This window comes from Phacochoerus africanus, chromosome 14 (assembly GCF_016906955.1).
Source record: "Phacochoerus africanus isolate WHEZ1 chromosome 14, ROS_Pafr_v1, whole genome shotgun sequence".
NCBI classification, from domain to species: Eukaryota; Metazoa; Chordata; class Mammalia; order Artiodactyla; family Suidae; genus Phacochoerus; species Phacochoerus africanus.
In genome coordinates this window covers 44,975,382-45,000,102 of record NC_062557.1, presented here as the reverse complement: position 1 = coordinate 45,000,102, position 24,721 = coordinate 44,975,382, and the positions used below count along the sequence as shown (strand labels likewise).

The window sequence follows — 24,721 nt, the reverse complement described above, 5'->3', positions numbered from 1 at the left end:
CCAGGGCATCTCTAGTGACCTGTCCTAGGGAGGCCAGTGCTCTGACCATGTGTCCAGGTCGGCTAGGACAGGCGGCGGCAGCTGGCCTGACAGGAGGGGATGATGGGCAGACAGAACCGAGTCTGGAAGCTGAGTCTCTGCCTGGTCGAGAAATGGCCTTGCTGATGCCTCGTTTGTACCCCTAGGACAGAGCTCCACTTGAACCACTTGGCAGAGAACAATGTGTTTGGGATCGTGCCACTGGCCAAGGTGAGGGGCTCGTGGGGATGGCGTTGGCAGCCATGGGCCTGGGGGCAGGAGAAGCGTCACATGGCCTGGAGTGCCCCATGGGAAGAGCAGGAGCCTGGCTGTGCCTGGGCTTGGCCTCGCTGCGGGCCCAGCAGCATGGGCGCTACGGAGGGACAGCTCCTCAGACCCATCTGTCCCTGCAGCCTGAGGAGAAGCAGAAGGCGGCTCAGCAGTTCAGTAAGCTGCAGACGGCCATGAGGGTGCTGGGCATCTCCCCCGATGAACAGAAAGCCTGCTGGCTCATCCTGGCTGCCATCTACCACCTGGGAGCTGCAGGCGCCACCAAAGGTAACCTGCAACAGGTCCCAACAGCCTGGCTGGTCGTCCGGGAGCGCTTGTGGGGGCCCTGCCACTCCCAGCTTGTCCTTGCCGAGAACAGACTCATGTTCTCAGACACCCCTCTTTTGCTCCTGCCTCTTCCCAGTCCCCCTCATCACAGCAGGAGGCTCCTGTCACGGCCAGTGCTGGACAGAGGCCTGGACTGAGGTGGTGGTGACCCAGAGCGCTGTGAAGAGCAGGGGGCTCAGGGGCTTGGAGGCTGAGGGGAAAGAGAAGGGCCCTGACTCAGAGCGGTCCCCCCGGAATAACTCTCCTTCTTGTTCCCTTCCTGACAGAGGCCCCCGAGGAGCAAGCGGGTAACTGACCTTGACCCTGTCCTAGGGTGTAGGGGCCACCTTGCTCCATCTTGGCGCTTGTCTCTCTGGGGGCTGGGCTTGTTCTGTCGTCGCAGAGGACACTGGCCTGGGAGAAGCCCCAAGGTTGAGGGTGGAGAGTGTGCCTGCGGGCAGTGGGGCTTTTCAGAGTCCCAGGAATAGTTGCTTCTACCTGTTTTGCAACCAGATCCTGGAACCTCTCAGGATGCCCTCCATGGGGCATAGGTAGGGTGGAGGCACGTTGCTTCCTGGGGTTTCCCAGGGCCAGTTTTCCTTGGAATCTTCCCTTGGCTTGGTAGTAGGTGTGTCTTCCTCTTGCATGTCAGGGTGGAGGCCACTAGGGGGCAGCAGGCACCATGGTTTCGAATGGGCTGCGGCTTCAGCATGTGTGCTCGGGGTCTTGTGAATGGCTAGAGCTCGGGCTGGCTTGGAAGAGCTCCTTTGCCTTCCTCTGGGATTTTTACATTGATGGGCCAGTCCTCTGAGGGCCTCTTCACCCCTTTCTCCTCCAGTTAAAGGAAAGGGGGACTACCTCCCAACAGCCCCTCGGGCGCTGGCTTCATCTTCCTTTGGGATGCGAAGGGCCCCAGGCTGTGCAGCCAGAGTGAGGAAACACGAGAGAGGGGGTGCATGGGGGGTGTTAGCCTCCTTATCATCCCAGCAGGTGGCATCCCTGCCAAAGAGGAAGAAGGCTGTGAGTTAAAGGCGTTGTCTCCAGGCTGTGTAGGAGGGGGGCCAGGTAGCTGTGTCTGAGGAAGTTGTTTTACTCTGAGAAGGTGATGGTCCAGCTTTCCTATAACCCTACTCAGCGCCGACTGCAGGTGGAGAGAGCGCTCTGGGTGTGTCAGCACATGGATCTTGTTGAGTCTTGTTACCCCCTCAGAGTGACCAGTATTTTCTAGGGGTGTGTGTATGTGTGTGTGTGTGTGTGTGTTAGGAAGTCTTAGCGGGTCTCTCTGTGTGTGTCAGTGTGATTTACATCCATAAACATGCTCCTTTGAGGCCATGAGTGTGTGTGTGTGTTTGTATTGCTGAGTCTGAATGGGGTTGTGTTTTCTCTCCTGTTCCTCTTCACAAACCCCTGCCCCCCACAGTCCCTTCCCCTGGGCCCGGCGGGCTCAGCTGATGACTGTTTGCTAACACGCTGTTTTTCTTTGCATGCTGCATGCTGGTCCTTTGCCTTACAGAAGCCGCCGAAGGTAAAACCTCGTTTCTTGTTAGCTTTCCCTAATCGCGCAGATTAGACACGAGTCGGCTGAGGCGCGGCCACCCGCGTGGGCCGTTCCCTCTCCCCTGTGGCTTTTTCCCTCCCCACTGTCAGGCCACCGTGGATGTTTGCGGTGTCCCCACAGATGCCTGCGGGCACAAGGGAGGGTCCCAACGCCTTCCTGGAAGAAGGAGGCACTTGTACTCTCTGGATAACCCCCTCCCCGGCACAGGCAGTTCTCACGCTCCTCATAGGTGGACTGGCTCATCCTCTGACTGTCCTTCCACCTTGGCACCTGGAGCCCAGTCCTCTAAAGGGGTTTTCACAGCTAAGTGGGAGCCCTCTGGTGGCAGCAGAGTGGAGTTACCGCCTCTTTTAGGACCTGCTTGTTCTCTCTACCCCCAAAGGGACACAGGAAGGGGACACACCCCCTTCCCCACTGGCTGCTCCCTTCCCAGCTCGTCACTCTCCAAGCGGGGGCAGCTGCTGGCTGTCCCTGTTTTGCCTGAAGCCCTGCTGGTGTCATTAGGGCTCGTTTTTCCCTCTGGAAGATGCCTGCTCCCTAGTCCTGTGGGAGCGAGGGCCCCAGGGGGCACAGTGGTCCTCAAACGGCCTAAGGAGCCAGCCCCAAGATTCCAGATCTCTCTTTCTACCCCCTAGCTGGGCGTAGGCAGTTTGCCCGTCATGAGTGGGCCCAGAAGGCTGCGTACCTGCTGGGCTGCAGCCTGGAAGAGCTCTCCTCGGCCATCTTCAAGCACCAGCACCAGGCCAGCACCCTGCAGCGCTCCACCTCCTTCCGCCAGGGCCCTGAGGAGAGCAGCCTGGGGGACAGCACAGGTACCCAGGCCCCTGGGCTGATTGGAGGCCTCTTCCAGGGCTCGTTGCCATCTCTGGGTGGGCAGACTTGTGGCTGGATAGATGCTTGTTGGAGGGAGAGGCCCAGCCGCAGGGCCCTGTACCACCTGGGCCTGGGTGGTTGAGAGCACTCCTAGGTGGGGAGTCCCAGGGACCAGGAGATAGAGCTGCCCCTGTTGCCCCACAGGCCCCAAACTCAGCGCACTGGAGTGCTTGGAGGGCATGGCGTCTGGCCTCTACAGCGAGCTCTTCACGCTTCTCATTTCCCTGGTGAACAGGTGGGTGCCAGGCAGAGCCCAAGAGCTCTTGTCCTCCTGCCTCTGTGCTTGTGTGCTTGCCGAGGCACAGCCTTCCCCCACCAGCAGAGGGCTCACTGTCCCTGCAGGCAGGAGAGACCCAACCTCCTGGGGGGTCCTGGGTACCCCTGCGGGGATGGGGACCCGGCTTAGGGCGGGAGGGCTGCCTGGGCACCAGGGGCACTGCCCTGGGCGGCTCTGACCCTGGCTCTCCCTGTGAAGGGCGCTCAAGTCTAGCCAGCACTCGCTCTGCTCTATGATGATCGTGGACACTCCCGGCTTCCAGAACCCTGAGCAGGGTGGGTCAGCCCGCGGGGCCTCCTTTGAGGAGCTGTGCCACAACTATGCCCAGGACCGGCTGCAGAGGCTCTTCCATGAGCGCACCTTTGTGCAGGAGTTGGAAAGATACAAAGAGGTAGCACTTGACCTTGACTTTGCCACCTGATACCCCCAGGATCACCTTCTGGCCTTGGGGAGAGCACCCCCTTCCCCACTGGCTGCTCCCTTCCCAGCTCGTCACTCTCCAACATTCCTGTCCCCCTGTGCTCTCTGGAGCAGGAAGCTTTTCCTGCGCAGGCTACATTTTTTCTTTGTGGAAAGTTTGTTCCCCAAGAAGCCGAAGATGCACCCGGGGTCCCTGGGAGCCCCTTTGCCCACCTTCAAGGCACCCACCTAGGCTCCAGGAACTGCCACTGTGCAGTTCCTGCCTCCACATGTATCGGGCCTGGCCTTCCCTTTCTCCTGATCTGGTGGGATGGTGACTGATTATTTAGCTCCCGGCCCCATAAAAGGGTGTCCCAGATGAGACCTGGAAACCGTACCTTGGGTAGACATGAGCTGAACGAGCGGGGGAGGATATTTAGCTTGGTTGAGGGAAGATTCAGGAAGAAAATGTTAGTTGTCTTCAAGTGTTTCAAGGATGAGCACGTGGAATCGCGAGTGGGCTTTACCCGCGAAGCCTGATCAGCGGATGTGAGGAACAGAATAGGCCCGTGGCCCTGGCTCACTGGAGGGCAGTTAGGAGAATTCCTGCTGTCTGGAGCCGCAGTGCGGCCGACGCCTTGGGAGGTGGTGAGCATGTGTCAGTCAGGCTGCCGGAGCAGAGCTCCTGTTCAGATGGGACTCGACTTGCTAACCCCAGTGTCCCCTCCTGGCCTGCTCCTAGGCCTGCGCCCCTCGCCCAGCCCCATGCTCACTACTGCCCCCTTCCTTCCTAGGAGAACATCGAGGTGGCGTTTGATGATTTGGAGCCAGCCACGGACGACTCTGTAGCCGCAGTGGACCAAGCCTGCCATCAGTCCCTGGTAAGAGTGCCAGGGAGGGCCTAGCTGGCCTTTTCTCGCCCTTCTCATTCCTCTCCCTCATCAGAGCCCTCTGCGTGTGAGCTGCTGCAGGGGGTGCTGCTGTGAGCTGGGGGCCCAGCCGTCAGGCCTAGGCACCAAGCACTTTAGAGCCATGCGCCCTGCCCCAGCCTCTCAGCCGCTCTGACCAGGAAGGTGGTGCTTCCTTCTGCCCTGGTGCCAGGGGGACCCCCGCCCCCAGGTGTCTGAGCCTTTCTTACCACCTGGCCCAGGTCCTGTCCCAGCTCAAGTGTGTCTGCCAGGAGGCCTGGTACTGCTTCCTCAGTGGCGAGGGCCTGGCTGGACCCCGAGGACGCAGTCATCCCCTCCCATTGTCCCCAGATAGAGGACTGGCACAGCCTAGCAGAGCAGGCGAGGAGGTGGCTTCCACCCAAGCAGGGAAACAGGATGTGGATGTGAGATGCCCACTGAGGGGCTTTGTGGGAGCGAGCCCTCTCCCCTCAACCTGGGGACAGGCGTTGTCGCCCTTTGGGCAAGTGTTTTGGGCACCTTGCTGCCTGGGGACTGGCTGGCCTGATGAGCATTTGGCACTTGGCGATTGTTTTCAATTAGGGAAGTTGCCTAATGTGCTTTACTGGAGGACTGGCATTTTTGCCAGGTTGCTGATCTCCCTCTCTCCCTCCACCCAGGCCTGGCACAGGGCGGGGCCCTGGGGAGAGCGAGTGTTCCCCTGGGACAAGTGTTTAAAGTGCCAAAGTTCCCCATCTCCCCAGGGAAGCTGGCTTTTCTTCCTGTCACCTGGGCACCCACTGTGGGCTCCCTCGAGAACCTTTGCCCTTCCCAGGAGCGTGGGCAGGTCAGCCCAGTGGCTTAGGAGCAGCAGTGGGGCCAGAGTGCATTTGGATGGGGGCCAGGCCATCCCTTCCCTCCTTTGCTCTCCCCTGGCTAGTGGGCCTTGGCTTCACCTTGAGGATGGGCCCCTCTGCACCCACCTGCTGCTCCCTGTCCAGTGGCTTCTTGCTCATTCGTGCCACGCAGCTCCAGCTGCTCTGGGGCCTTGATTGCCTAGCGGTCCTTGGCTGCATTCTGCTCCCTCCCGGCCGGCACACAGAATCCTTCGGGCAGCTGGGGTCAAAGAGGGAAGAGGGCACTTCTTTCACTCCTCTTGTCCCCAGTCCCTAACGGCCAGGCCACCGTGGGGGGCGGGGAACATCTCATCCTACTTGTCCAGGGAAGAACTTGGAATTCCGTGGAAAAGGCGTCTTCAGACCAGAGGGGAGCACGGGCCTAGGTTGTTTGGTCTGTGTGAGGAATTAGAAATCACAATTCAGTATTTTCACCTTCTCTCCAAAAATTGGAGGACTTCCTAACACTAGGCCAGTGTCTTCCTGGACACCTGTTGGCTGCTGCTGAGTGGTGACTGTTCCCTTTGGATGGGGATACCTGCCCCCCAGTCACCCCAGCTTCACCCATTTTGGCTGCCACATCCATCAAGTCACCTGTCTTAGGCTTTTGGCACTTGAGTTTATGACCTTGCAGTGACCCTGCCTGCAGTGCCCGCTCTGGGGGACCAGGGTTAACTCCACGGCTGTCACTCACTGACAGCTTCTCCTGAGCAGTGCCCTGTGCTCAGGACCTTGCAGATCTTATTCAATCCGTCTGGGAGGTGATGCCCAGAGAGTAAGGGCAACACGGGGCTCACCCAAGTACCCTGATCTCTGAGGGGATGAGGGTGGTGGAGAGCCTCTGCACATGGGCATGGGTTAAGAAAAAGCCTTCTGGGAGTTCCCGCTCTTGTGCAATGGGTTAAGAATCTGACTGCAGGAGTTCCCATTGTAGCTCAGCAGGTTAAGAACCTGACTCGTATCCACGATAATGTGGATTTGATCCCTGGCTTTGCTCAGTAGGTTAAGGATCTGGCGTTGCCATGAGCTGTGGTATAGGTCGCAGATGTGGCTCAGATCTGGCATTGCTGTGGCTGTGGTGTAGGCTGGCAGCTGCAGCTCCGATGTAACCCCTAGCCCAGGAATTTCTGTATGCCATGGATGTGGCCCTAAAAAAAGACCAAAAAAAAAAGAAGAATCCAACTATAACAGCTCAGGTCCCTTCAGAAGCATGGATTCAACTTCTGGCCCAGTGTGATGGGTTAAAGGATCCAGCGTTGCTGCAGTTATGGGTGTTAAGTGACAGCTGTGGTCTGGATTCAGTCCCTAGCCAAGGAACTCCATGTACTTCCAGTGCAGCCATAAAAATGAATAAATAATTTTTTTAAAAAAAAAGTTGGGGAGTCCCCATTGTGGCTCAGCAGTGATGAACCTGACCGTCACCGGGTTCAATCCTTGGCCTCACTCGGTGGGTTAAGGATCCGGCGTTGCCGTGAGCTGTGGTATAGGTTGCAGACAGGGCTCACATCTGGCGTTGCTGTGGCTGTGGTGTAGGCTGGCAGCTGCAGCTCCAATTCAATCCCTAGCCTGGGAACTTCCACATGCTATGGGTATGACCCTAAAAAAAAAAAAGGTAAAACAACAAAAAAAAGAAAGCTTCCGTCTTTGGGGACTTGGGTCACAGGCCCTAGGAATCATACTGTGCCATGGCTCTCTGCCTTCTTTCTGGCCCCCTTTCTCCTTGCCACCTACCTGCTCCACAGCAGTCAGCCCGAGAGGTAGGAGCTGCAGGGGTGGGCGTGTGTGTGTGTGTGTGTGTGTGTGTCTCTATGTGTCTGTGTGTCTGTGTAGCAAGTTTAGAGTGTGTGGCTGGGCCTGGGGTCTTGGCCCCCTTGCCACAGCTCCATGTGACAATGTGGGCTTTCTGTCCTCCTCCCAGGTCCGCTCCCTGGCCCGCACAGACGAGGCGAGGGGCCTGCTGTGGTTATTGGAAGAAGAGGCGCTGGTGCCTGGGGCCACTGAGGATGCCCTCCTGGAACGCCTTTTCTCCTACTACGGCCCCCGGGAAGGTGACAAAAAAGGTAGGTGCCACCTCTGGGCCACCTATATGGGTCCAGTTGGCTGTGCCCCAGGGGTAGGGCTCACTGAATCCATGGGTTTGGGGGGGCCGTGCCCTGATGATCCGAACCTGGCTTCCCCCACCCTCAGGCCAGAGCCCCCTCCTGCGCAGCAGCAAACCACACCATTTTCTCCTGGGCCACAGCCACGGCACCAACTGGGTGGAGTACAACGCAGCTGGCTGGCTGAGCTACACCAAGCAGAACCCGGCCACCCAGAACGCCCCCCGGCTCCTGCAGGACTCCCAGAAGTAAGAATACCACTCACTCTATCCACCCCCGTTTCCACTTCTTAGTTTGACGATTCCTCTACAGTGTCTCTGCCGGGTGTGGGCCGTGCAGCCTCAGCCCGGGGATCCCAGGCCTCTGGCCATGGTGCTGGCGGGGGTCAGGGGTGGGCCCTAGGAGCTGGGAGAAGGAACCATCTCTTCTGCTCCATGAATGTGACTTCTTTCCCTCCTTTGCCTCCCCTCCTCTGGCAGAAAAATCATCAGCAACCTGTTTCTGGGCCGAGCGGGCAGCGCCACAGTGCTCTCGGGCTCCATCGCGGGCCTGGAGGGCGGCTCGCAGCTGGCGCTGCGCCGGGCCACCAGCATGCGGAAGACCTTCACCACGGGCGTGGCGGCTGTCAAGAAGAAGTCCCTGTGCATCCAGATTAAGCTGCAAGTGGTGAGTATGCCAGTCCCAGGGTACTTCCCGACTGCTGCCAGGTGGCTGGGGCTTTCTGGGCACACCTGCGTCACAGGTGCCCACTCAGCATGCCACTCGCCTTGATTGCTGCTGGTGGGGTCCCTTTCCAGTGCTGCTGCTGCTGGTGAGGGGCACCCAGGTCTTAGATGGGCTGAGGTGTCCAGGCCTAGCATATCTTGGTCAGGGATGGGACACACCTGCCACCCTGCCCAGAGTAGAGATGCTGGTGCCCATCCCTGGTCTCCTGGCTTGGGCTGTCAGAGCCCACTCAGGGCCATCCCTTCTCCTTTGGCAGGACGCCCTCATCGACACCATCAAGAAGTCAAAGCTGCACTTTGTGCACTGTTTCCTGCCTGTGGCGGAAGGCTGGGCCGGGGAGCCCCGTTCCGCCTCCTCCCGCAGAGTCAGCAGCAGCAGCGAGCTGGACCTGCCCCCGGGCGAGCACTGCGATGCCGGGCTCCTGCCACTGGACGTGCCCCTGCTCCGCACCCAGCTTCGAGGCTCCCGCCTGCTTGATGCCATGCGCATGTACCGCCAAGGTGGGGCCCTTCCCTCTCAACCCTGTCCCTCCCTCCCAGCAGGGCCCTAGGGCCAGAGGGGTGCAGCTCCCCTCCTGTCTCCAACTGGCCCTGATCGCTCTTCTCCACTGCTGCCTCCTCTGGGGGACTCTCCTTGCATCTCCTGCCCAGTCTGCTCTGTTCTCTTTTTCTTTTGCCTGCTGACCGTCTTTTTCCTTCTGCATTCCAGTCCTCTTCCTCCCCTCCCACAAGCCTGTTCCCTCAGCCCCCCCTCCCCCCCCTTCCCCCACCACTCCCGTGAGGAAGGAGGCACTAAATCTTTCTGAAGTACTTAAAATTCCCAAGAATGGTCAGACAGACCCTTTTCATGGCCCCATTTGAAGGAGGAGATGGAAGTGGTAATAATGAGAGTAATTAACATCCTTAGAGCGTTTACGGCATAGCAGGCTCTCTTCTGAACCCGTCACACAGAATAACTCACTTAATCTTCACAACAACCTCATGAGATACTAGTAGGTACTAGTATCATCCCCAGATGAGATGACTGAGGCTCAGAGAGGTTAAGTAGCTTGCCCAAGGTCACACAGCTCAGGAGCGGCAGAGCAGGATTTGACCCAAGCAGACCAGCTTCCAAGTGGGATTTCATTCGCCTGAGAATTTATGTGTTGCCAGCATTCTGCCCTTTTCCCCTTAGCTTGAAGAGCAGGCAGGGTCCCACCCACCCACAGCCAGGTCCCCCTGAGGCATTCGCAGGGTCACTGTCACTTTTCCTTAGCAGCCAAAGCCAGGAGATGGGCTCCCTGCCCTACTCTAAATAAATCATCGATCTGTCCCCACGTCTTGATATGGAGTTGGTGTTTATTATTTCAAAACCAGATTGTTACCGCTCTGAACCAAAATCAATGTGCTTTACTCAAACAAGCAGATCGATGAGGCCAGCAGCGGCAGGCCCCCCTCCCCTCACCCAGCCCCCAGCCACCATCGATGGCACTGATGATTAATTAAGATGCCAGGCGTCCGGACCTGCTATCCCGGCCCATCAATTTAATTGCAATTCAGATACAATCAATAGCTCACTTTGTCTTGGCCCCTCAGCGGCCCCCGCCTCCTGTTTCAATTATCAGGCACATACATCAGCCTCATCTCCCAGTTGGAGGGTTTCCCAGAGCTGCTAGGCTGCTATAGTGGAGCGAGTCCCCAACTGGCTGGCAGGAGCCCGGGTTTGGAGTCCAGGTCTGCCTCCAGCTGCAGGCTTTGTGACCTTGAGCAAGCCAGTCATTCCACCTCCCAGACCTCAGTTTCCGTGTCTGGAAGAGGAGTTATATCTAACCTGAGACCTTTTTTGATTTGAAATTCTGTGATTCTGTAGGAGTGGGTCGCTTGATCCTCTGCCGTGGGCTCCAGCGTCCTAGGGTGACCTCTTACTGGCCACCATCCTGACCCTGCTCCGAGTCAGAAGCGGTCTCACCCTTGCCCCAACCTCAAGCCCAGATAGTTGGGGATCTCTGTTAGACGTAACACTCTAGAAGTTCCTGTCGTGGCTCAGTGGAAATGAATCTGACTGGGATCCACGAGGACTCAGGTTTAATCCTTGGCCTCGCTCAGTGGGCTAAGGATCCGGCATTGCCGTGAGCTGTGGTGTAGGTTGCAGATGCAGCTCAGATCTCACATTGCTGTGGCTGTGGTGCAGGCCACTCACAACAGCTCCTATTAGACCCCTAGCCTGGGAACCTCCATATGCTGCGGGTGCTGCCCTAAAAAGACAAAAAAGACCGCCAAAAAAAAAAAAAAAAAGGGAAGTAACATTCTAGGGAAAGATGATCTACAAGGCTTTTTGGTCACCTGGCCTAGGGCCCAGGGTGAGGACGGGGCAGGAGGGGAGCCCTTACTGACTACCCTGCCTCAGAGGACTGAGGAAAGGAAGGGAGCATTTTCCTGACACCCACCCAGTGAGCCAAGCTCTGTTTTCTGCATACTTGCCCATGTAAGCCACCTGACTACCTGACTACCCTGCAGGGTAAGTGGTGGGGCCTCCATTCATTGATTGATTGATTGATTGCTATTTTAGGGCCCCACCCGCAGCTTATGGAAGTTCCCAGGCTAGGAGTCCATTTGGAGCTACAACTGCTGGCCTACACCACAGCCACAACAATGTGGGATCTGAGCCGCATCTGTGACCTACACCACAGCCCACAGCAACCCCGGATCCTTAACCCACTGAGCGAGGCCAGGGATCAAACCCGCATCCTCATGGATCCAGTCAGGTTCGTTAACCAATGAGCCACAAAGGGAACTCCAGGGCCCCCATTTAAAGATGAGGAAACTGGAGTTCCCATTGTGGCTCAGTAGTAATGAACCCAGCTAGTATCCATGAGGTCTCAGTGGGTTAAGGATCCGGTGTTTTCATGAGCTGTGGTGTAGGTTGCAGACTCGGCCCAGATCTGGCATTGCTGTGGCTGTGGCGTAGGCTGGCAGCTGCAGCTCTGATTCAACCTCTAGCCTGGGAATTTCCATATGCCATGGATGCGGCCCTAAAAAACAACAAAAAAGAAATAAAATAAAAATGAGGAAACCAAGGCTCATGGAGGTTGAGTGACTGGTCCAAGGTCATGTGATACCAAGAGCCAGGGCAGGATTCTAACCCGAAGCCCATGTGCTTTTCCTCTCAGCTACTCTCTGCTGCCCTTTTTTTTTTTTCCTCATTAAGTCCTCAAGCCATCTTTCTCCAGGTTGTCCCAGTGTCATAGACGTGGAGGCTAGAAAGCCTCTTAGGGGTCATCCAGGGTTTTATCTCCATAGCATTCCTTCTAGGCGGTCAGCCCACCCCCTCTGCACCCTCACTGACAAGGAAGTTGCTTCCTTTGAAAAGGACCTGTTCCCTTTTCAGACCCTGCAGTCTCACCATGGGGCAGCCTAGTCGTCCTCCCACCTCTTGTCCGTCGCCTTCCTCTCCTCTTTCCTTTCCTGAGCTGGCCTCAACCACAGGCCCCTCTCCCCCAGCAGTCTCTGCCCTTTCAGCTGACTCCACCGGGGCTCTTGGGGTGCGCTGGGAGCAGCCTAGGCTGATGCGCCCGGCTCTGGGCTGCTCTCTGCCTAGGTTATCCTGACCACATGGTGTTTGCCGAGTTCCGCCGCCGCTTCGACGTCCTGGCCCCACACCTGACCAAGAAACATGGGCGCAACTACATCGTGGTGGATGAGAGGCGGGTAAGTCCGGGCCCCTGCGGCCCCAGCAGCCCCTCCTTCCTTTGCTCAGACCCCTCCCCTGGAGGGAGGGGCAGCTGCCCTTCCTCCCCTAGAGAGAGCCGGGCTGGCCTGCGCTCAGGTGCCTGGTTTTGGTGACCAGGACCAGGACAGGGGCCCAGGGCATCCGGGCTGTGGCAGCAGGGGGGAAGGCAGCCTGGGGCGTGGACCGTGGGATTCACGGAAGAGCCACCCATTTTGAAGATCTGAGGTGAGCATGTCTGCTCTCTGGTGAGCCATTCACCCAAGAGCCTCCCAGGTGGTGGATTAGAACTAGTGTTTTGGGTGCCTCACTGTAGTACCTGGGCCCCTCAGCCTTGACCACCATATCGGACTAGTTCCAGTAGCAGGAAGCTGTCTGAGGGTGCGGCAGGCATCCTTCCAGGCATCCTTCCAGGAAGACTGATGTGGCATCACCTCCCTGGCATCAGGATGAGCCTAAGGTTCCCAGGGTGGGTCCCTGGTCAGCCAGGCTGCTGGATTCCTGGCAGCACAGAGGGATGTCTCCCTCCTGGCAGTCACCTTGACCCCCAGAGGCAGCTCCTCCGAAAGCCAAAGGGCTCCTTGAGCAGAGGAGACTGGCTTCCCTGTGCTCAGGCCTCAGGCACGCGGCCTGCCTCTGACGGCGTCTCAGGCCTTAGGACGGCTTCCCTAAAAGGGAGCTTCCCCTCCAGAACCGGAGTCACAGACCCACATGGCTCCCGCTGCCCGAGTCACAGACCCACACGGCTGGAGGCCTTGAAGACCTTCCTCCACCCTCTCCATGCGGCACCTGCCAGCATCCGGGGCGACCTTGGTGTGGGTGTAGATGACCCGACCCACAGCCCCTGCTCTCTGAACCCCGACCTCCAGTCCAGCCTCCCCCTCATGGCCGCACCCAGCACCGCATCATCCCTAGAAACGCTCTGCTTCTGAAATACCAGACCACAGCCTCCTGCCTGTGCATCTCCCGCCTCTCTTCCTCTCAGGACCGCTGCTCTTTGACTCCATCGAAACCTCTTATTTCTGGGCCCCGCTCCATGTTCTCTACTCCGTCCACTCCGTGCTGACTTCACTTCCTTCTCCTCTCAGCCCCGACACCATGTCCAGCCCTCCAGTCACCCAGCCTTCATCACCCTCTGCTGTCAAGCCTCTCCTGGCGCCTGCCCAGCCCCCACCCTGAAGGGCCACCTTTGGGGGTCCGCTCTCCTCGGCTTGGGGCTGCCAAGGGCTGAGGGAGAAAATTATACCACTTTGGGGACTTGAATTCCTAGAGGTTCATGGTCTCCAGCCTCCCTGGGCTCTTGGGTCGTGCTTACCTGGCCCCGATTCTGCGCTGCTCCTCTGCCATTCCAGTCTCCATCTTGCTCAGGCCCTCGCCACTGTGCCTTCCTGCCGTTGACCTTGCCTAGAAATGCCAATCCAAATCGAGGCGCCAGCTTGCTCCCGCCTTGCCTTCCGTGCGCTCCTCTTCAGGCGCCTGCTTCCCTGCCCTCCGGGCTGGGTGGGAGGGGTGCCCCGTCCAGTCCCCTCCTCCTGTGCTCCGGACCCTGTCCCTTTGGTCCCTCTGGAAACCTGCTCCAGCAGCGGCGCGTGTCCCTCCTGTTCCTTCAGCCTCTCCTCGCTGGCTCGTTTCTCTCTGGGGAGGAACATTCCACGGACGTTGCTCTCAGAAAGGAGCCTTGCGTCCACCCTCCCTGGTGCCCTGTGCCATCCAGCGCTACTGACCTCTCTCCTGCCGCCCCTGCCCCACTGCCGTGCGCTCCTCTGCTGTAGCTGCCTGGTGCCCACCCCTGGCACCCGGGCCTGGTCTTGTCCGCCCGTTGCCCTCCTGTCACCAGAGCTGATGGGCACTTTATTGTGCTTTTTGGCAACATGTGACTGTTGACAACTCTGTTCTTTGGTGAAACATCCCCTGCTCAGCTTCTCCGAGCCGCTCCTCGTTTTCGCCTCGTCTCTCTGTTCTTTCTCTCTCAGTCCCTCTGAGCTTCTCTTTTTCCCACTTGCCCCTCAAGCAAAGGCCTCTCCTTTAGGACTCTTTCCTCTGCTGCATCTGCTTTCTATTCTACACCTTCTTCCCGGGCAGCCTCATTCACTCCTGTCACTTCAATTACCACGTATGTATCGATGACTCCAGATCAATACCTCCAGCCCAGGCCTCTCTCCCACTCCAACATGCATTTCCATCTAGCTGCTTTCTGGGCTATTCTGCATGTATCCCAGAGAGCACCTCTAACTCAGCACGTTCAAACCAAGCTGGTTATATCTCCTCCCAAAGCTACTCTTTCTCTCGTGTTCCCTCCCTAGGAGAGTGGTGCTCTTATCTGTGTACCACAGTCAGAAACCCCAGGTGTCCCTGGATTCCTCCTGCTCCCCCAGCCCTCCCCCACAGTGGGCAAGGCTCCGTCTTCTTCTTCTTTTTTTTTTTCTCTTTTTTCCTCTTTTTAGGGTCGCACCTGCGGATATGGAAGTTTCCAGGCTAGGGCTTCAAGCGGAGCTGCAGCTGAGCCCTACGCCACAGCCACAGCAACGCAGGATCCAAGCTGTGTCTGTGACCTACACCTCGGCTTGTGGCAACGCCAGATCCTTAACCCACTGAGCAAGGCCAGGGATTGAAACTGCCTCCTCGTGGATACCAGTTGGGTTCTTAACGCACGGAGCCACAGTGGGAACTCCAAGGCTCCAACTTCTCAACGTCTCTTGCATTTCCCCCTCCTCCCCTCCCTTTGGGTCGGGCTGTAGCCCTTCCTCCTGTGGATGCCTGCAGAGCTGCCTAAGGGCTCCATGCAGCTTCCACTCAGTGGCAGGAAAATCTGATGGTGCCCCTCCCTGAGAGAACCCTCCAGGGGCTCTCGTCGCACCAGCGCACAGCCTTTGGCCCCTGCCCACCTCTCAGTTTGCCCCTTAACTGCCGCCCACTCTTCACTCAGGTGATACTCAACTTTCATGCTTCCAGGCCTTTGCACGTGCTAGTCCCTCTGCCTGCAGTGCCCTCGCCCCTCCTTTGGCTAATTCCTACTTGTATCTAAAGACAGCACAAGCAACACCTCCTCCGGGTGCCTTCCACAGCCCCCTTGTCTGCCTTAGACGCCTCCTCCTCCGCGTACTTTACCAGTGTTCTCATCTCACTCCTCAGCAAAAGAGCTTGTTTCTCTTGCAGGCGTCTTTATATCCCTGGATCCCAGCTCACGGCCGGATGCTGCGGGAGCCACCGAAAGTGCTTGTTGAATAAATAGTGGAGACTGAACGGAGGTTGGGAAGGGCTGAGTGACCAGGTTGAGCCCTGCGTGGGGTCCCTGTGTGGGCTGCCTGACAGAAGCATCTCTTTGCAGGCGGTGGAGGAGCTGCTGGAATCCTTGGACCTGGAGAAGAGTAGCTGCTGCATGGGCCTGAGTCGGGTGAGTTGTCCCTGCAGGAGGGCGCAGGGCCCTCACCCTCTGGTCACCCTTGTCCCAATGGCTGGCCCTCCCTCCCTGCTCTCCCTGCTCAGCCCGACTTTAAGAGTCCGCTGGGACCCCGGCTGAGTCCTGTCCATCAGCTCCCTCCCCCCCGCAGCCTCCCTTCCTCCCAAGCTGCGCCCTCCAGGCCTGGGGGCCAGGAAGTTGGACATTCCAGCTGCAGCAAACTTGACTCTCCTTCCATCTGAACAATTGGCTTGCTCAGTGCCAGGAACACCTCTGCGAGGTCAGGAGGGAGTGGGTTGGGAGGTGGCCTTGAACTGACTTGAGTCCTGGCAGGGGGAGTTGGGGAGACAGGAGGGAGCTCTGGGAGAAGCAGGGAAGCCGTGGCCAGGAGCTCCAGAGGGCAGAGCCCCCTTTGGTGAGTCCTCGAGGGCTGCCTGGGTCCCAGAGAGCAAGCAGGACTTGGCAAGGCTGGGCCACCACCACCTGCCCACAGGCCCAGTTCCTCATCTGAATGGAACGTGGTGCATAAGAGACAGGCACGCCCGGCCCTGGATGCCCGTCTGCCACACCGCTCCACACCAAAGGCCAGCCGAGCGGCCCTCCTATGGGGCCGGGAGCCGTGCACCCTGTTCCACAAGACTGGGAGGCTCCCCAGCGGCATCCACATATGTGCTCCAGGGCTGCAGTGGGAGCCACCGGGAGGGTTCTGGACTGTCCGTCTGTCAGCAAAGAGGGAAGGAGCTTGTGGGGGGATGAGGTGAAAGTGGGTGCGTGCAAAAAGGCCTGCACGCTGCCTGTTGGCTCTGTTCTCCCTGCTCTGTGTTGAGTCACAGTCTTGGTTCCTCCTGCTTCCCCAGCCCTGCCCCCGCCCCTGCCCCACACCCACACACACTCACCCACTCACCCACACACACCCTCACAGACACACACCCTGGGAATCCCTTTCTCATCCCTTCCATCTATCTTCGTCTCTGCTTCCCTGGTTGTCCCTTTTCCTCTGGGCCCTGGCTGTCCCTGCTGGTCTCTATTCCTTATCCTGTAGTTTCTGCTTCTTTCCTTGTTCTCTGTGTCTTCTCTGGTCCCACCCTCTTTCCGTGTCATCTTTCTAGTTTGGGTCTGTGCTGTGTCTGGCTTACCTCCTTCTCCTCCTCCTCCTCCCCACCTGTCTCCAAGCTCAGGAGCTGCCAGCTGAGCTTCCTTCCTGGGAAGCTGCAATCAAAGATTTCCCTTTGGCCTCTTGGTCTTTTCCTGGGTGGGCTCCTGCCCCTCGGGCAGACTGAGCCGCTGCTGGCTGCCACTGGGGATGGCGCCTCCTCCCAGGAATGTCTGGGGTGGAAGAGGGCCTTGGACGGGCTGGTCCTCTTCCCAGTTGCCATCTGAGACCCTGGGCATCATCCCAGTGCCTGACTGAAGCAGGCGCGCCCCAGGGCCCACTCACGTTAAGAGCAGAATTAGGGGCAAAGTCAGATGTTTGCCAACATCTGGTTTGGGCGAGAAACTCCAGGGCTTCTGGACTGTGGTTAGTACTGGCTGGTGAGTGAGGATTCCCTGTGTGCTTGTCACATTGCTTCGGAGAAAAGGGGGTCTCAGTCTGAGCCCAGGAGACCCTGAGGGTTCAGGCAAGGAGTTTGAACGTCTAAGAACCTCCTGGTGTCTGTACATATGTCTGGATGGGTATGTTGGTGGAGGGGAGATGGCCCTGTGAGTTCACCTAATACTCAAAAGACTCAACCCCACAAGTGTACAGCTGTTAGGAGAGGTTTGAGGCTCGCTACTACCCTTGTCTGCTGCTGGGGACTGAGTTGGCTTTGTCCCAGGCCAGCCACAGGGGACTTGGTTTCGGCCAGAGGCAAAGCTTTCTCAGCAGAAAGTGCTGGCCCTCTCCCCACTTCTTTCCTGGAAGGAGGCCTGGGGGGAGCCTCTTGGTTCTGAAGGCTCCCCCTGGAGTTCACGTCCTCTCTTGGCCCCACAAAAGGGAATTTCCTGTCTTCTGGGCAAGGTGCAGGTGGCATCGACCTGGACAGCCCTTTGCCCTCTCTAGGGGTACTAGAGTCTTTTTTTTTCCATCTGATCATTTCCTCCCTCTGCTTCTTCTCTTAGCACAGAAAATTTTACCCAGTCCCAGCTCAGGACACCAAAGAGTGAGAGGAGAGGCCGGGTGTGGGGGCGCCCAGCTGGTTCTTCTCACATCTGCCCTCCAGCCCCCAAACCTGTATGACAGGTCCCTCGCCTGGGCCAACCCCCACCCACCGCACCGGCTTTTCCATGAGATGAAACCTGGGTGTGGGGGTGGGGTGTGGGCACATGAAAGAGGAGACAGTCTGAGATGCAGCCGAGTGGGGAGGGTGCAGAGAAGGCACCGCCTCCCTGCCCTCCCTCGTCTCCGCACACGGCTTCTTGGGCCTTTTTCTTACACACATACACCACCTGATCCCAGGCAGCTGGAGGCCAGAGGGGCCTGGAGCCTGTGGTTGGGCCTGCAGTGAGCTGTGGGCACAAGGGGGTGGCCGGTGCTGCTGGCAGCCCTGGGGGCAGAAGCCACCATAGGTGTTGCTGGGGGCGGCCTCTCCCCACTTGCCCGGCGGTGGCTGCTTCACGTCCTTCTTGTCCCAGATACTTTCCCTCTGGCCTACCTCTCCTTTCATCTCTCTTTGAAGTTGGATTTCCCACCTTACTTCTGTTCCACAGCATCTCCAGCCCCCAGCCTGGCCCCCCTCCCTCAGTCTTCTCCCTCTCTCCCTCCTCTCTTGGACACTGGGGTTTTCAGGCTCTGCCTCGGCCAAGGGCTACACTCCCAGGCCTGCTGGTTTTCTGTGCTAACTTCCTGTTCCTCTGCTGGGTTGCCCCCAGCCCAGGCTCCTGCCTCACCCCGCCCGCTTCCCCACAGGTGTTCTTCCGGGCGGGCACGTTGGCAAGGCTGGAAGAGCAGCGGGATGAACAGACCAGCAGGAACTTAACCCTGTTCCAAGCGGCCTGCAGGGGCTACCTGGCCCGCCAGCTCTTCAAGAAGAAAAAGGTGCTGCTCCGGGGCCGTCCCCATCCTCCCCCCAGCCCAGCTGGGCAGAGCCGAGCCCCTAGGGTCGGAGTGGGAGGGACCCTCAAAGGAATGTGTGTGGGGCGCAGGAGGCTAATTAATCCTGGGGCTGTGGGTGAGAATTATTATCTGGGGCAGAAGAGGAAGGACCTCACCGGGGCACCATGGCCTGGACCCGGACAGGGGTTGGGCAGCTCCCTGGTACCAGGGAGAGTGCTGGCATGCCTGGCGATGGGGCCTGGTCCAAAGGTTACTGTGGTGGGGAGCAGGGCCCAGGCAAAGGTGGGCTCTGGATCACAGGCTACTCCATGAAGATTAAGGAGCTGTGTCAGCGACTCCTTTTCTTATTAGCAAGTCCATAAAACAGCCAGCACCGCCGCCTCTTGTGTTTCAGCAAGATTAGGTTTTATGGCACATCTAGGCCAGGGCGCTGGAAATAATCAGGCAGCAAATAAAGCAGATGAAATTATTCCTAATGACGGTAGAGCAGTTAGTGCCCAGCGCAGTGCTCCCAGGGCCGGGCTCTCTGCCGCCCACTCTCTGAGGGATGGAGGGAGGCCGGGGGCAGGGGGTGGCTTGGGGATTGTTGGACTGGTGTCCAGAGGAGCAGCCCAGCAGCTGGGCTGGTGGTGGGGAGGGTCCTGGCTGGGCTTGGAACTGACACCTGCTGTGCGCCACCCCCACCCCAACCCAGATCCAAGACCTGGCCATTCGCTGTGTGCAGAAGAACATCAAGAAGAACAAAGGGGTGAAGGACTGGCCCTGGTGGAAGCTCTTCACCACCGTGCGGCCCCTCATTGAGGTGCAGCTCTCCGAGGAGCAGATCCGGAACAGAGACGTAAGGAGCAGCCTGGGGCGGGCCGCGCTGCCGGGGGGGAAGGGCTGTAGTTGGTCCACGTGGGCAGGAGTTTTGCAGGCTGGTGTTGAGCTCCCAAGTGCTCCTTGTTTAGCTGGTGTCCTTGACCCCTGCCCGGCAAACAGAAGGCGGGCCTCTGGGGTGCTGGCTGAGCCCCTGAGTACCCTCTCAGGATAAGCCCTCAGGCCTCCTCAGCATGTGGGGCAGCGTCTAGGGATAGAGCCTCAGGGAGGCAGTGGTCTCTTGTTCCCTCGTGTCCTGGCTCGAGCTGCACAGCTTCTTTCACCACAAGGTGCAGTTCCCGGGCCCCGACCTCTCCCAGTGCCTCTGGTTCACTCTGCCCTCCTTGCTGCACCCTAGGAGGAGATCCAGCAGCTGAGGAGCAAGCTTGAGAAGGTGGAGAAGGAGCGGAACGAGCTGCGGCTTAGCAGCGACCGGCTGGAGACCCGGGTGAGTGAGTCCCAGCACCAGGCAGACCTGCCCCCCTCCGCAGGGTGGCCGGCCCAGGAGGCACCCCTGCTGCTCCAGCTGAGTGGGGCAGACGGTTCACCTGGTGGTGGCTCCCCTCCCCCAACCCCAGATCTCGGAGCTGACATCGGAGCTGACGGATGAACGTAACACGGGAGAGTCCGCCTCCCAGCTGCTGGACGCGGAGACCGCAGAGAGGCTCCGGGCCGAGAAGGAGATGAAGGAGCTGCAGGTGAGGACAGGGCCGTCCTAGTGGCTGCCACACTCTAGAGCCCCTGTCTGCCCTGGGTAAGCTGGTGACCACGGGCTGTGTAGTCCAGGGGTGTGGGTGGTACTGAGTGAGGGGGTACCTTGTCTTCTGCAGACCCAGTACGATGCACTGAAGAAGAAAATGGAGGTGATGGAAATGGAGGTGATGGAGGCCCGTCTCATCCGGGCAGCTGAGGTCAACGGGGAAGTGGATGATGAGGACACAGGTGGGTCGAAGGCCGGAGGACTCAGGAGCGGCCTGCGTGGCAGGCTCTGATCCCTACCCCTGGGTGACCACACGCCTTGTCACCTACCAATAGGGCTGTTATAAGGCTAACACGAGGGAGTTGCGGTTGTGGCTCAGTGGTAATGAACCCGACAGTAACCAAGAGGACGTGGGTTTGATCCCTGGCCTTGCTCAGTGGGTTAAGGATCTGGCATTGCCATGAGCTGTGGGTAGGTGGCCGACTCGGCTCAGATCCTTTGTGGCTATGGCTGTGGCATAGGCTGGCAGCTACGGAGCTCCAATTTGACCCCTCACCTGGGAACTTCCATATGCCTTGGGTGCAGCCCTAAAAAGCAAAAAAAAAAAAAAGCTAACATGAAATACATTGATGAGAAAGTAAAGGTGCCAGTAAATGATGCCGGGGATTCTCGTGGCTGGCTCTGACGACCATGATGATGATATCCAGGGACCGTGGTCTGGCGGGCCCGGGGAGAAGCAGCACATGTAGCGGCATCACCTGCCCTAAGGCTTCACCCTGTTAGTGGCTCCTTCTGCCTTGGGAAGAAGCCACCATTCCAGGAACCTTTCTGAGTCCCTCTGTCTGACTCTACCTGCTGTCCGCATCCTTCGTCCCCTCTGCCCCTCCTTAGGGACTCTCAGCAGCTCAGTCCTCCATTGTCTGCCCCCCAACCCCGTAGGCGGTGAGTGGCGTCTGAAGTATGAGCGAGCAATGCGGGAGGTGGACTTCACCAAGAAGCGGCTCCAGCAGGAGTTTGAGGACAAGCTGGAGGTGGAGCAGCAGAACAAGAGGCAGCTGGAGAGGCGGGTGAGTCTGGTGGAAAGAGTGGAGGCCTGTGCCTGGGAGGGGCTGGGAGGGGCTTGCTGCCACGTGTTGGCCCGCGAATGGCCAGAGCCAGGCAGGCTGGGAGCGGTAGGGAAGGGTTGACGTATTTGCCTCTTGATGCAGGAGACACAGCTAAGGACAACCTGTTGTTAGAGTGTCTTAGGCTCCATGGAAGAGCCTGACTTCATCCCTCACCCCCAATCTCCCCCCATTCACCCCCTTCCTCTCCTCACCTCCTCCACCAATACTTCCGGGCCTCTCGGTGCCTGCTAACCCTGCACCTCATCTTGTCCCCTAGCTCGGGGACCTGCAGGCTGATAGTGATGAGAGCCAGCGGGCCCTGCAGCAGCTCAAGAAGAAGTGCCAGCGGCTGACGGCCGAGCTGCAGGACACCAAGCTGCACCTGGAGGGCCAGCAGGTCCGCAACCATGAGCTGGAGAAGAAGCAGAGGAGGTGGGTGCTCCCGCCAGCCGGGGCCCCCTGCCTCCCTCCAGGGAGGACAGGAGGGGGACTTGAACTTGACCAGGGGCTTTGCCGGCACTGTCACTCACCCTGGAATGCGATTCAGGCTCGCGCACCTGACCCCTGAGGAGCACATGGACCACGTCCCCACAGATGGCTGGCTCGGGCCACTGCTCTGGGACGTGCTGCCCCCACCTGTCACCACGCCTGGGGCCGAAAGGATGAGCGTCAGCAGGACCCCGCACAGGAACCACTTCCCGGTGGCCCTGCCTCTTGCCCCCGCCCAGCTCCCCCTCTCTCCCTCGCCTCAGCTACACAAACACACTCTCCTGACTAATGTTGTTAAACTACCGTGCCACTTCCATCTCATTATGGTAATGATACAAAGAGGGGGGCAGCCCTCACAGGAGAAAATCCAATCTAAATTAATTTCTCGGGCTAGGATGGGAATGGGACGCCTTTATTAGTAACACCGAGGAATCCACACTCCCTGGGAGCAGCAGGGTGCCCCAGGGAGTGGGAACAGCACCCAGTTCCCCTCTGCAGGGGGCAGGTTCTCAGCAGAGGCACCAGTTGCCTTTCTGCAGGGGCAGTCCCCCACCCACGCCCCTGGGGGGTGAGCATGGCAGGCTGCGTCCTTCCGGTGACCCCGGGTTACCCTCAGCCTCCCGGGCTCCCTGGGGCCTGCAGGTGCTGCTTGGCAGAGAGCGACGGGAAATAGGAAAGCCTTACGTCCCTCCCTGCTCTCCGCTTCTCGAGTTCTTATCGTTACCCCCACCCCCCTTTTTCCCAGAGGCCAGCGCCCTTAGTGGGACCCCCACCTCCGAGCACCCCGATGACAGTGCCAGCTCGGCCTAGTTACCGCCTTGCTGTACTCCCCGCTGGGCAACTTACTAGGTTTCAGCCGCCTGGAGTTTTCTTATTCTTTTTTTTTTGATATGGGGTTGGGATGGGGTGAGCGATTCAGTTTTCAGCAGGAACATGATTAGCTATTCAGGGAAGGTGTTAACAGGAATTTCAGCAATTTGCTCCTTATTTTGAGTCACTGGGCAAGAAATGGAAGGCTGGGAAGTGGGGAAGTGAAGAGAGGCCCCCCGACCGTGGACACATGCCCCGTTGAAGCCCACTGCCAGCTGGGAACGGTGGGATTGGGGCCTCCGGCTTGGTGTGGGGGTCCTGGGGGTGACGTAGGTGCTGCTGGGGCAGGTGGGCCTGGCCAGAGCCTGGTGCCCAGAGATGGGGCAGCAGCCAGGTGCTCTATCCAGAGTTGCCAAACTGAACTGTAGAAAGTGATGAAGCAGGAAGTCCACTTTGAACCTTCTTTTTTACTTTTTAGGGTCGCACTCGTGGCATATGGAAATTCCCAGGCTAGGGGTCAAATCGGAGCTACAGCTGCCAGCCTACGCCACAGCCACAGCAACGCCGGATCCTGAACCCACTGAGTGAAGCCAGGGATCAAACCCTCATCCTCATGGATCCTAGTTGGGTTCGTTAACCACTGAGCCATGAAGGGAACTCCACTTTGACCCTTTCTGATGCCTGCTCTGCCCTCGCCCTGTCCCTCTTTCCACTCTTTGATCTGTTGAAAGGGAAAAGGTCGAGCCAGTGCCAGAGGAGGGTCCATCCACCTCTTCCCTGGACGCAGTCTGTGGGTCCCTCTCAGGCCCTCCTGGTGAAAGGGCTCCTTGGACCTGCTTGATGAGGTGTGCTCCCCCCAACCCATCCCAGACCACCTTGGTAGCCTGACCTATAACTGCTGAATGTCACCGCACCACTGGCCCCAAGGTCAGGCTGCCCAAGTGCCCCTGACGTGCATCTCGTCCGTATCTGTGGCAACACTTCCTGGCAGCTTCTGGGTTCTGGTGACCCGGACGCTTCTCTTATGTGATGGAACTGCCACGGCCACACTGTCTCACAGGTTTGACAGCGAGCTCTCGCAGGCGCATGAGGAGGCCCAGCGGGAGAAGCTGCAGCGGGAGAAGCTGCAGCGGGAAAAGGACACGCTCCTCGCCGAGGCTTTCAGCCTGAAGCAGCAACTAGAGGTACGTGGGGGCTGCCCACCATCCACACCTCGGCCCCCTCACAGGCCTGGGCCAGCCCAGGCAGGGCCAGTGTCATTTTCTCTTTTGCTCCAGGAAAAAGACATGGACATTGCAGGATTCACCCAGAAGGTTGTGTCATTAGAGGCTGAGCTCCAGGACATTTCTTCCCAAGAGTCCAAGGATGAGGCCTCTCTGGCCAAAGTCAAGAAACAGCTCCGAGACCTGGAGGCCAAGGTCAAGGATCAGGAAGAGGAGCTGGACGAACAGGCGGGGACCATCCAGATGCTGGAGCAGGTAGTGAGGGCTTGGCCAAGGGAGGTACTGCTCTCCCCACAGCTGCCCCGGGGTGTGGGCCAGAGGCGGGTGGGATCCCAAATTCGGTCATTCATTCATTCCCTTGTTCATAAAATATTGAGGGAACACCTGATCTGTGCCAGCTACGGTGTGAAGATAATTAAGCTTTTCATGGTACTTTCTGCAAGAACAGATCTTAATTGAGCTCCATTGGTGAGGGGCTCAGGATGCACGGCAGCTGGAAGCCATGAGCCCATCCAGCCTGCCGCTGAGCCGCCGTGTCAGTTCAGGGAGCTAGAGCCCAGAGGCCAAGTGGAAAAGCTGCAGGGTTGCCCCCAACCCAGCAGCCTTTTCTGGGCCTGCGCCAGACATTTAGTATTTAGTAAAGGAGCTCGGCTTCTCTGGAGAAGCCAGCTGCCACAGGAGCAGGGGAGAGCAAAGGGAACTGCTGGCAGAGGTGGCCCCTGCTCCTGAGCCTGAGGAGAGCGGCCCCTCAGGTGCCGTGGGAGGGGTCGGCTGCTGCTGGGAAAGAAACCCAGTCCCTATTCCCACCCACCTCCAGGCCAAGCTGCGACTCGAGATGGAGATGGAGCGGATGAGGCAGACCCATTCCAAGGAGATGGAGAGTCGAGATGAGGAGGTGGAGGAGGCCCGGCAGTCATGTCAGAAGAAGGTACAATGACGGGCACTTACGTGTCCGGAATAAATGCCGAGTCCCCCGTCACTGCTTTTAAGAAAGGGCTCCTCTGCTTCCCTCCCTTAGCCACACTATCCTCCATTGCCATCCAGGACCGGAAATCTCCACTCAGCA

The 24,721-nt window shown here is 58.6% G+C and overlaps 1 protein-coding gene across 17 annotated transcripts in view; it reads left to right on the top strand.

Annotated features, from left to right (window-relative positions):
- Window positions 1-24,721, top strand: part of MYO18A (myosin XVIIIA) — a 97,818-nt gene that overhangs the window by 53,880 nt on the left and 19,217 nt on the right. For 10 of the 17 annotated variants that reach the window (XR_007131826.1, XM_047757836.1, XM_047757835.1 and 7 more), the window contains 24 exons: window positions 186-249; window positions 432-576; window positions 903-923; window positions 2,129-2,140; window positions 2,809-2,985; window positions 3,191-3,281; window positions 3,522-3,714; window positions 4,517-4,603; window positions 7,424-7,565; window positions 7,693-7,852; window positions 8,084-8,270; window positions 8,587-8,830; window positions 11,907-12,016; window positions 15,364-15,429; window positions 18,323-18,451; window positions 19,164-19,307; window positions 19,686-19,775; window positions 19,906-20,025; window positions 20,158-20,269; window positions 20,967-21,094; window positions 21,411-21,565; window positions 23,493-23,616; window positions 23,710-23,910; window positions 24,473-24,583. Coding sequence is in view for 16 of the 17 variants with exons in the window: in XM_047757836.1 (XP_047613792.1) it covers window positions 186-249; window positions 432-576; window positions 903-923; window positions 2,129-2,140; window positions 2,809-2,985; window positions 3,191-3,281; window positions 3,522-3,714; window positions 4,517-4,603; window positions 7,424-7,565; window positions 7,693-7,852; window positions 8,084-8,270; window positions 8,587-8,830; window positions 11,907-12,016; window positions 15,364-15,429; window positions 18,323-18,451; window positions 19,164-19,307; window positions 19,686-19,775; window positions 19,906-20,025; window positions 20,158-20,269; window positions 20,967-21,094; window positions 21,411-21,565; window positions 23,493-23,616; window positions 23,710-23,910; window positions 24,473-24,583 (3,013 nt within the window). In the remaining variant the exon portion in view is untranslated. The remainder of the gene's footprint in view (window positions 1-185; window positions 250-431; window positions 577-902; window positions 924-2,128; window positions 2,141-2,808; window positions 2,986-3,190; window positions 3,282-3,521; window positions 3,715-4,516; window positions 4,604-7,423; window positions 7,566-7,692; window positions 7,853-8,083; window positions 8,271-8,586; window positions 8,831-11,906; window positions 12,017-15,363; window positions 15,430-18,322; window positions 18,452-19,163; window positions 19,308-19,685; window positions 19,776-19,905; window positions 20,026-20,157; window positions 20,270-20,966; window positions 21,095-21,410; window positions 21,566-23,492; window positions 23,617-23,709; window positions 23,911-24,472; window positions 24,584-24,721) is intronic. The other 7 variants (XM_047757839.1, XM_047757838.1, XM_047757840.1 and 4 more) reach the window with 2 other exon arrangements.